The 12,083-nt window shown below is 39.0% G+C and overlaps 1 protein-coding gene across 1 annotated transcript in view; it reads left to right on the forward strand.

Moving 5' to 3' along the window:
• Window positions 1-12,083, forward strand: part of COL22A1 (collagen type XXII alpha 1 chain) — a 570,107-nt gene that overhangs the window by 422,637 nt on the left and 135,387 nt on the right. Inside the window, exons 36-38 of the mRNA XM_036741444.1 lie at window positions 5,989-6,042; window positions 8,596-8,700; window positions 10,572-10,616. Of these exons, the coding sequence (XP_036597339.1) occupies window positions 5,989-6,042; window positions 8,596-8,700; window positions 10,572-10,616 (204 nt within the window). The remainder of the gene's footprint in view (window positions 1-5,988; window positions 6,043-8,595; window positions 8,701-10,571; window positions 10,617-12,083) is intronic.

Consider the following 12,083-nt stretch of genomic DNA (forward strand, 5'->3'; position numbering starts at 1 on the left):
CTTTCCAAAGGTCACACAGGTAAGTGTAAGAGGCAGGGTTGGAACTCAAGTCTACTCACTCAAGAACCTATGTCCTTTCCTACATGCCTTACTACCCATTAGGGGTGGTGGTAGGAGTGTTGGTAGCAGTGGTGGTGATGATATTGGTGATTCTACAATCAGGAGCACTACAATTTGGATTACTTATACTGGTTTACAAAGTGGATTCCTGTATCAGGTTGGGGTTTGCCCTACATAACCTCTAAGGTCATTTCTCTAAGCTTTAATATCCTATAATTTCATAGGAACAATGTATTCCCTCTTCTTGACTTGTACTTTTAAAAGTCCTTTTCTTTGGAATTTCAAGATTCTCTAAGTATAAAGAAAACTTTCAGGCAAAGAAACCTGCAATTACCCAACTTTTAAACTTGTCAGGATAGGATGGGAGAGGAAAAGAATGAAACATTTAATTAAATCATTTCCAGTACAAAGTATCCAAACCTCTGATGTCCAATCCTCACCTCTTCTGTTCTTTCACACAGACTCATGCAGACTTAGGCTGGTCTCTAAGGGCTTTTTTCAGCTCTAATAGCCTAGAATTGCTTAACTGGGGTGGCATTTGTTCCTCAGCTTGAAGCTCATTAAGATAAACTTTAATGAGTTGGAATTCACATTGAAGAGTTAACATAATAAAATCATTATGGAAACAATCTTTTACCCTTCTCAGACTACTGTAAGAGTTCTGCTCTAGGGCCTTTCTGAAAACCACAGCCCCCTCAGGTGTAGTCTCTACCTTCCCCAGGGAAAAATTCCAGTCTGAGTCAATCTAGTCACTCTTCAGTCTTCACCCTTAATAATCACTTAGCCCCTAGACCAATGTTGCTTTTGCACTCTGGCCCTAAGTCCTACAGTCTCTAAACACTGCTACTTTCCAGCCCAACTCAGTGAGTACCTCCTTCTCTTCTTTTCATTGGTCACTTCTTTTGGAAAGTGTAGAGACCTTGAAGCCAGAAAACTTCGGTTGAGTTTGGGTTTTGCCTGCTTTGTTGTCCCATAGATAAAGTACTGGACTTCAGCTCAGAGGATCTGAGATTAAATCTGGCTCTGTCACTTACTGCCTTTGTGACCTTGACCAATTTCTCTCAGGGCCCTTATTTCTTCCCTGTGAATTGAAGAGACTGTACTAAGATTTATAAGTGAACTTCTAGCTCTAAAATTGGAGGATTTTATTATTATTTATAACCATGATTAAGATTTATACAGTGTTTTGGACTTATAAAATATTATTTTTTAGTAGTTACCTGGGACATGAAGAAGTAAGAGACTTTTTTTCTCAGTTACCCAGTCAATATATATCAGATTTTTGACTTGTACTGAGGTCTTCACCCTAAAGCAAACTCTCTCCATTATGCCATTCCACTTGTAATAGCAGTATTAATTGGCATGTAATATTTTGAGAGCCTACCTTGAAGTCAAGGAGACTTGAGTTGCTCCAGGCAACTCTCTAAGACTAAGTTGTAGAGAAGGTGCTGACCTGCCTTGGTAGAGGACATTTTTTTTAACCTGGGAGTTCTCTATGCTGATCACATCAAAAGTCCAGTCCCTCTCCTTTTTAAGGTTTAAAAAGTTCTTCACGTATGGCTGACTTGAGACTTGAGAACTGTTATGATTGCCTGGTGAGGACAATCTCAACCTCCAAAGACCCCTCAATTTATAAATCAGGATATAACTGGGTACCTTTGCCTTTCTGACTAGGGGCCCATGACTAGGATTTTACATGAGCTCCCAGCTGTCAAGGACAGTGCCCGTCTGGCCGTTGTAAACCAGCAAAAACAGACACTGGAGTCATCATTGGGGAATCCTGACTCTTAAGTTCTAGGCTGAAGCAATGACAAAGTCCTTTATCCATTAGGGAAGGGGACATTGGCAAGATATCCCCCAAACTGTGGCACTTCATCCAACCTAGGCTCTTCAGACAGTGCCTGTTCATCTCCAGACTTATTTCTGATCCCTCCCTCTCCTCTCCTGCCCACCACAAACTACCTTTCCCCCATAGTGATTTTGTATCATGATGCTTCTGTCTCTTATGTCAGCCAATTCTCAGACTATAAATTGCAGAGAATTTAGTGATTTTTCACTGGGAGCTGGAGGATCTTTACCAGAAGTTTCTGACATCTATGAAATCACAGCTTTAGGGGAAATGGTGTGATTCTTATGAGATATGTTAGTGCAAGTATAATTGTCCCTCTTTTGCTGATAAGAAAACTGTAAGGGGGGGCGGGGTGGAGCCAAGATGGCGGCTGGAAAGCAGTGAGCTCCCCACCGAGTCCCTCCAAAAACCGATAAAAATGGCTCTGAACCAATTCTAGAACTGCAGAACCCACAAAACAGCAGAGGGAAGCAGGGCTCCAGCCCAGGACAGCCTGGATGGTCTCTGGGTGAGGTCTATCCCACATGGAGCTGGGAGCTGGGAGGTGGGAGCGGAGCAGAGCCCAGCATGAGCTGCTCGGACCAACCAGACCAGGAGCCAGTCAGAGCGGGCCCTGGTGCCCTGAATCTGGCAGTTACCAGACTTCTCAACCCACAAACACCAAAGACAGCAGAGAAGGTTGGTGGGAGGAGCTGCGGGAGTGGAAGGAGTTCACAGTTCGGCCACAGCCCCGGGGCAGCGAAGGTGGGGCAGCTACAGCTGCTGTTGCTTCTGGCCCCAGGCCCACCTGGTGGGAGGAATTGGGTGGCAGTTTAGAGCAGGAGTGCACAGCCTGCTGAAGATCTAAGCCCAGTCTGGGTTGGGGGTTCTTGGGGAAGGAGGAGTGCTGGTGTGGCAGAGCTGGCGCATCCCCCTCAAACGTGGAACATAGAACTCTTTAGTCTACAAGCAGTCATACCCCACTGAAAAACTCAAGGGTCAAGTTGGCTGGTTGGGAATATGGCCACGCAGAGAAAACACACCCAGATTCAGTCTCAGACTTTGGATTCTTTCTTTGGTGACAAAGAAGACCAAAACATACAGCCTAAAGAAGTCAACAAAGTGCAAGAGCCTACACCAAAAGCCTCCAAGAAAAACATGAACTGGTCCCAGGCCATGGAAGAGCTCAAAAAGGATTTGGAAAAGCAAGTTACAGAAGTAGAGGAAAAATTGGGAAGAGAAATGAGAAGGATGCAAGAAAACCACGAAAAACAAGTCAGTGACTTGCTAAAGGAGACCCAAAAAATACTGAAAAATACACTGAAGAAAACAACACCTTAAAAAATAGACTAACTCAAATGGCAAAAGAGCTCCAAAAAGCCAATGAGGAGAAGAATGCCTTGAAAGGCATAATTAGCCAAATGGAAAAGGAGGTCCAATGGACCACTGAAGAAAACACTATCTTAAAAATTAGATTGGAGCAAGTGGAAGCTAGTGACTTTATGAGAAATCAAGATATTCTAAAACAGAAGCAAAGGAATGAAAAAATGGAGGACAATGTGAAATATCTCATTGGAAAAACCATTGACCTCAAAAATAGATCCAGGAGAGATAATTTAAAAATTATTGGACTACCTGAAAGCCATGATCAAAAAAAGAGCCTAGATATCATCTTTCAAGAAATTATCAAGGAGAACTGCCCTGATATTCTAGAGCCACAGGGCAAAATAGAAATTGAAAGAACCCATCGATCACCTCCTCAAACAGATCCCAAAAAGAAATCTCCTAGGAATATTGTTGCCAAATTCTAGAGCTCCCAGATCAAGGAGAAAATACTGCAAGCAGCCAGAAAGAAACAATTTGAGTATTGTGGAAACACAATCAGAATAACCAAAGATCTGGCAGCTTCTACATTAAGAGATCGAAGGGCTTGGAATACGATATTCCGGAGGTCAATGGAGCTAGAATTAAAACCTAGAATCACCTACCCAGCAAAACTGAGTATCGTGCTCCAAGGCAAAATATGGATTTTCAATAAAATAGAGGACTTTCAAGCTTTCTCAGTGAAAAGACCAGAGCTGAATAGAAAATTTGACTTTCAAACACAAGAATCAAGAGAGGCATGAAAAGGTAAACAAGAAAGAGAAATTATAAGGGACTTACTAAAGTTGAACTGTTTTGTTTACATTCCAACATAGAAAGATGATGTATATGATTCATGAGACCTCAATGTCATAGTAGCTGAAAGGAATATGCATATATATATATGTTTATATATATATACACACATATATATGTTTATATATATATAAGTGAATGTGCATGATGTATATATGTATGTGTATATATACATATATATATATATATATATATATATATATATAAAGAGAGAGAGAGAGCAGACATAGGGTGAGTTGAAGATGAAGGGAAGATATCTAAAATCAAATTAAGGGATGAGAGAGGAATATATTGAGAGACGGAGATAGGGAGAGATAGAATGGGGTGGATTATCTCGAATAAAGGTGGCAAGAGGAAGCCCTTCTGTGGGAGGAGGGGAGAGGGCAGGTGAGGGGGGAATGAGTGAATCTTGCTCTCATCAAATTTGGCCTGAGGAGGGAATACCATACACACTCAATTGGGTATCTTACCCCACAGGAAAGAAGAGGGAAGAAGATAAAAAAGGAGGGGAGGATGGAGGAGAGGGCAGATGGGGGTGAAGGTAATCAAAAACAAACACTTTTGAAAGGGGACAGGGTCAAGGGAGAAAATTCAATAAAGGGGGATGGGTTGGGAAGGAGCAAAATATAGTGAGTCTTTCACAACATGAGTATTGTGGAAGGGTTATACATAATGATACACATGTGGCCTATGTTGAATTGCTTGACTTCATAGGGAGGGTGGGTGGGAAGGGAAGAGGGGAGAGAATTTGGAACTCAAAGTTTTAAAAACAGATGTTCAAAAACAAAAAAAAATGTTTTTGCATGCAACTAGAAAATAAGACACACAGGCAATGGGGTGTAGAAATTTATCTTGCCTTACAAGAAAGGAAGGGAAAAGGGGATGGGAGGGGAGTGGGGTGACAGAAGGGAGGCTTGACTGGGGAACAGGGCAACCAGAATATACATCATCTTGGAGTGGGGGGGAGGGTAGAAATGGGGAAAAAATTGTAATTCAAGCTCTTGTGAAAATCAGTGCTGAAAACTAAATATGTTAAATAAATAAATTTTAAAAAACTTAAAAAAAAAAAGAAAACTGTAAGCAAAATAAGGTTAGATGGCTTGTCTATTACTCACCTATTTAGCATCAGAGTCAATATTTACACCCAAGTCTTCTCGACTGGTCCATTGGCTTTCTTAAATTATTTAATTCAGTATTATCTTGTAAGGAAGGGATCAGAACAATTCACTTCTTATAATAGAATTCCTTTACTTAAGGTCTTGTAACTTTCTATTGGTGAAGCTAACCAATGGTTGATATAGCCCATAAATTACCATATCTTCCAAAGCATGTGTATCTTTTCCTAAATATCTCCTTATCTCTTAACTCATTTGATCCTCAAGACTTTCATGTAACATAAGTTCCAATTAAAGTGAGGATGCTAAAATTAGGAAAAGCAAAGTCTGCTGAAAAGAATCACACAATGAGCTACTAATCTGCATATGACTCTTCAGAGGTTTGTATGTGGCTTTTGAGAAAGATACAAAGGGGGAAATGCCAGCAAATATTATATTAATGTTACAATTAAGAAAATGTGCTATTCTTGGAAAGACCTGCAATATGAGAATAGATGAGAGTGCTCTAATCAACTAGAATTAGTATTAAGACAATAAATACATTAGGTGATAACATTTTGAAAAGAAAATATTATGCTCTTTGTTGATGACATTTGTGAGTATCAGTCCCTCCACTTGGTTACTGACTTTGGCCTAAGTTTTCAATTTTTCTACAGCTCTCATAAGGAGAGATTGACAGAGGCTTTAGGGCATAATGATGGTCTAGAAAGAATTTTCCTAATCTGTATTTGGTTGCCATTTATAAGAAATAATCCTGAGTATTTTTAAAATGCATTTTTATACCAGTCATCTTTGTTTTTCCTTCAGGGCATACCTGGAGTCATGGGCCCACCAGGAAAAACTGGAGAGAGAGGGGAAAAGGTAAGATGTGGTGATCTATTTACTTGACCTTGAGCACTTCTTTGCTACAATCCTCAGTGTTTTTCTTCTATAAAAAGTTAGATGACATAATGTCTAATGTCCCTTTTGGGTCTAACATTCTGTGTTCTCTGTTCTAACATTTTAAGGTCTAAAACATTTTTCTAGTACTAACATTCTGAGAACCTCTCATTAATTGGCACACAAGTATTTGTAATACTCCACAGAACACATAAGAATATGCTTTAAACCCTCGATCACAGAATTCAAGGACTTGAAGGATCTTTTGCAAAGGCAACTATATGCCTTTACAAATATGTCATTTCAAATGGCTGAGAATGAGAGATAGGAGACAACTGCACTGAAGAAAATTCTGCATGCATTCCTACTAGCGTCAAAATTTAGTGGCCTTTATAACATGGCACCAAAGACCAATCTAAGATTTTCTCTCAGCACTACCTTGAATTTTCTCTAGACTGTAGACAAATTCTGTGACTCACTCTTTTTCAAGTTAGTCTTACATCATCTTGCCTGTGCTCTTTTCTTAGCCTGGTGTAACCTCTTCATCATATTTTTATTTATTTTTAAATTATCTATTTTTATTGACAGCATTTGTGTTTATATCATGCTGATTTCTAAATATATCCCTCCTTTTTCCATTACACTGTGAATCATCCCTCATAACAAAGATTTTAAAAGGAATAGGAAAAAATCAGTTCTTTAAAGCTAACCAACATATCAAGTGCCCCATCACAGCTTTGAAATCTCACCCATCTCTCAAGGTCAAACTCATATTCTCAGGAGCTGTTCACTTCATGATTGCCTCACGTGAACATGCTTTCAGAATGTTCAGTGATTTGTTCAGTGCTTATCAAGGTAAATTATTCAATTGTTTTTGCCCTTAAGAAGCTTATCATCTAGCAGGCAAGAGAAAATATGTGCACAAATTCAACTAAATTTAGTTCAACAAAGATTAAAAACTGACTATATGCTGAACTTTATACCTAGTACATTAGGTACTTAAGTACATGTAATCAGAATAGAAGTGCATTAGATTTGAAACTCTTTAGGGCAGGGACCAGATCTTCTTATTTCCCCACAGTTCCTACCTAGCATAGGCCCTTGCATATAGTAGGCACTAAGGGTTTATTGGATGAATGTTAGTGCAAAGTACTTTGAAATTCCACAAGCGTAGGATCACTTCTAGAACTAAGCCGAGTTTTATACAAGGGCCTGAAAAGCAATTGTTAATTTGATCTCTGAATACAAAATCAATGATTTCACATGTATTACAAGAACATAGACACAGCTGAGGACACTGGCAGAATTGTTCCTGGGAGTTTTATTTTTCCTATCTCCATTTGGCCTTTATGTTTGTAAGATATGGTTTCTATTTGCATCTATGGACAGTTTCTCTGAATTCTTTCTGATTTCAAAAATGTGTTGTTATTTTTCTGGTAAAAAATAACATCTATTTCTTATTTAAAAAAATAGTTTATTTGAAAAGAGTAATAAAAAAGAATTGCCTCTTTGCCAATACAGTGTAATTTAGCATAGATAATATAAAATTCTTTATTTAGGTTCAAAAAATCAATTATATAGGTACAGGAAGGGAGAGACCTCACCTCCTTTGATGATAGTCATTGTGACAAACATCTAGGTCTATTGGCCAAAATTGGATACAAGTTTCAGGTGTGACATGATTCTAAAGGTCCAGGATAAAAATAAACAAAAAAGGCAAACAAAACATTAGGCTTCATTAAAAGAAGCAGAGTGTAAGAAAATGTGAGGTGATATCCTGCTCTACTTTTCTCTATTCAGACTACATCCTGCATGTTGACTTCAGGGCACCATATTTTCAGAAGGACATAGACAAAGTTGAGTGATACCAGGAACATAAGAGTTCATATCAAAGTACATATTATGACATTTGGAGCAATCAGGGCTGTTTAGCCTAGAAAAAGGAACACACTATAACGATCTTTAATTTTTTTAGTCTCAGGAGTGGGATCAATCTCATTCTGTGTGGCTATAAAAATCAGGTTTAAGATAATGCATTTAGAAGTAGATTTTAGTTCTGTATAAAGAATTAAGTTAAAATTAGGAATGATCCTTTTTGGAACTGACTGCCTTGGGAGAAAGTGAGTTCTGTCATTGGCAGTGTTCAAGCAGAAGTTGGGTGGCCACTTGTTGAAGAGGCACAAGGTAAGTGTTGGATCTACATGACTGGAAAGGTCCATTCCATTTAATTCTATAATTCACTGTTCTCAGGCAAGATGATGTCCTTGAAATAAAAGCCAGAGTCAACCTTAAAAACACGGGTCATTGTGGCAGGATATCTTCAAACAGATATTGGTTGACCACTCAACCAATATATTGTAAAGTGGATTTATGTTTTACATAGTAGTTGAATTAGTTATTTCTGAGGTCCTTTACAAAACTGAGATTCTGAAGGTTCTATATTAGGCATTACAAACCAATATCCTGGTGGCACATAATCGCATATTTATTCTGAAAATTATCTCAAACCTGAAATTATGTTTTTGCTACCTGCAGGGGGATCCTGGTGAAGAAGGAAAAGCAGGACCACTTGGTCCCAGAGGTGACCCTGGCCCTCCTGGAGAACCTGGGCTGCCTGGGAAAGGGAAGGAAGGAGAGCCAGTAAGTGGGATTTCACATGGCTTCTGTGTCACAGGGAGCCATGTGAAATAATCATGATAAGGATTTGCTGGAAGCAATTCCCCAAAGTCTAATTTGATGTTTAGTGTACATGATTGAGTTATACAATCACATTCAACCTTACAAGGTTAGTTGTGAATAAGGTTTTGTTATGTTTTGTTTTTTGTAAGGGGGGGGGAGGTAAGAAGGTGGATGAAAGAACAATTCCATTGAAATAAGTGATCAAAAATTTCCTACAGAAAGCCCACATCATTGTAATGACAAAGGTGCCTAGCATCAAATTCTGGCACATTATTTGCAAGGGTACCTCAATAAAAAATAACATTACAAAAGAGTAGGAGTGTGATTGGCCTTGTTTCAGGAGAATGGAAAGTCCTAAGGGCTAGATATCATGGACCAATATCAACAGAGAAAGAGCTACACCCCCACAAGATGGCTCATTGGTTGATCAAGTTGATGGGGGGTGGGGCAGAAAGGGAGAGTGGGTAGTGATGGGAGTGGCAGTGCCTTTCTGGTAGCTTCTTCATAGAGTGAAATATCTACGGAAGGATAGCTTAGGGTGTGGGAAAGTAGAAAGTAGATTATGGGACAGGAATACTGCTATGTGTGCCATAATGAAGAGCCAAAAACCATGACCAGGAATTAGAACAAAGAAATCAAGATAGAGAAGCAGTGGCGGGGGTCAGATCATGATATCTAATCAGGGGAATCTAAGGAATAGGAAATATGAATCAGAGTCAAGAAATGAAATCAGGGTGAGTTTATCAAATTCAGGTATAGACTTGAGCTCTGGCAATGGGTGTGGCCAAGCTTTCCTGCTATGTGTTTCATTATCGGTATTTGTTCTCATATGCAATCATTGCACCATACATTGGTCCCTCTACAGTCTTTTGTATCTGCCAATTGTGTGGTCTGGGCACCAGGCATTTGACCTTTTTTCTGTTTTCTACAGTTCTTTCTTATTAGTCCATTAAAAATATGGGGATTAACATCTGCATCGATAAAAAAAAAATGGAGATTTGCTTTCCAAAAGACCAGAACATAAATACTTTGTTAAGTGTAAACGCTGCGTCCTCATGCTCAAGGCTCTCTCTAACTCAGAATCGATTGTTGATCTGACTTCTTTCATTTTTGCTCAGTCCAGTTCCAACCCACTACCTCCTGTCAACCAAAGATACAATTCCTATTCCCACCCATGTATCTTTTTGTATACTATTTTCACCTCCTACAGTACCCTGCCTCCCTCAGAATCTCTAAATCCTATTGATCCTTCAGGATTCAGTTTAAGTCTGGTGTCTTCTTGGGAGTCTCCCTCAACTAGCTGAACCCTATTAAACTCCATTCTCCAAATTCCGGTGCTTCTTTGTCTCCTCCACACTGTTTACATAATTAAAAGATGTCAGGGCATGGGAAATTTAGACCAATTTAGACCAAGTCAACAAGCATTTATTAAGTACTTAATATTTCCAAGTACTGTACTTTGGGAGACTATATATATGTATATGTATATGTATATATACATGTATGTGTGTATATATACAGATATACACACACTGTCCTCAAGGAGCTCACATTTTAATGAGGAAGACAGAATGCAAATAATTATGTATATCCAAGATTTATACAGTGTAAATAGAAGATAATTTTAGAGGAAGATATTTCTAAATTATTTCCTATGTCTTTGTCTTAATTCTCCAACTGCATTACAAGGTTTTTAAGAGCCCGGGATATGCCTTCCTCTTTATCTCCTGCAGCACCTAGAGCAGGACTAGGCACATTTCAGATGTCCAAGAAATGCTTATTCATTGGTTGATTGTTCATAACTTTGTTCCTTCCTGTGTTCTTTTTGCCAGGGACATCCTGGTGCACCTGGGTTACCGGGACCTCAAGGACACAAGGTATGTGTGTCATTGTCATTCAGGAAAGCAATAAATGGGCATGGAATATGTCTGTCTATTGAGAAAATCCTAACATTTCAGGTCACTCTAATCCACTTCCATGTGAGGCCACCTCTTTGGGCGAGGCCAGACAGTATTTCTCTTGCAATGTATTTCTTAAAAAAAGTTGCATTTTTACCGGTCTCAGTAATTCTTCACTAACAAAGCCTAGCATTCCATGATTTATCAAGTGGTCTTCATGAGTTGGCTGAAGAAGATAAGAAACCACTATCTGATTGATGCTTACATCAATCACAAGAATTTATTAAGTGCTCCCTTTTTGCCAAGCCCTATGCTAAATGCTGAGAATACAAAGAAAAGCTAAAGACAGTCTCTGCCCTCAAGAAGCTTACATGGTAGTGAAGGAGACAACCTGTACACAAATGGGAACACAGAAGACTTATACAGAATAGGTAGCCTTAAAGGGAAAGGCATTAGCAGCAATGGGCACCAGGAAAGATTCTTGTAGAAGGTAGAGCTTGAACTGAGTCTTTAAGAAAATAAATGATTCAATAAATGGAATTAAGAAGATGTGCATTCCAGGTATGAGAATGGACATGCAAAAGCATGGAGACAAGAGATGGAGGTGACACCTCTCTCTCTGCACTTAGTCTAATCATGCTACAACAGACCCAGGCTCTTGCTGGCCCCATCCTTGAAGTGTTCCATCTTGTTGGGATCCTCCAGAGCTTGTACAGAGGATATGGCAGAAAAAATAAATGGATTTGGAGGGAGAATGTGCAGGTTAAAATCCTGGCTCTTCCATTTACATACCTAGATGACAGAGATAGGAACAAAAATTGGAACTATGAGTTCTTTAATATAGGGAACTCCTAGGTAAAGAAAATTCCTTTACTAATTCAGGTCCCTTTCTCTGAAACTTGGAGTCTTAGAGTTGCCTAGACCAGTGGTGTCAAACTCAAATAGAGACAAATCTCTGTGGCTACATATTGACTTAGAAAACTACAAATTATTATTTTCTAATTTGTATTGCATTTTTATTTATTTTGTTAAACATTTCTCAATTACATTTTAATCGGATTTGGCCTGAACTCTAGAATTTGCTGGTGCCCGATGACAAGTCTGATAGTTATTAAAAGGCGAAGGCCACAGTCACACAGTTCATATGTGTAAGAAGTGGGACTTGAATCTAAGTCTTTGTGGCTCTAGCCATTAAATCATGCTGCCTTTCATCATCTCTGTGGTCTTCAGAGAATGAGTCTCAATTTGCTCCTTAACATCTTAAGTTGAACTTATATGCTGAAGAGCATCTAGAGGAAACAAAATAGTGAAGGGCTTTAAGCTCATGTCCTATGGGAATCAGTTGAAGGAATTAGAATCTACAGCCTGAAGAAGAAAACAGGAAAGGGTTTTATTGGATGTCCTCTATGGTCCCTTCCAGCTTTAAATCAAAGATCCTTTGGTATC

The sequence above is a fragment of the Trichosurus vulpecula genome, chromosome 1, assembly GCF_011100635.1.
Source record: "Trichosurus vulpecula isolate mTriVul1 chromosome 1, mTriVul1.pri, whole genome shotgun sequence".
NCBI classification, from domain to species: Eukaryota; Metazoa; Chordata; class Mammalia; order Diprotodontia; family Phalangeridae; genus Trichosurus; species Trichosurus vulpecula.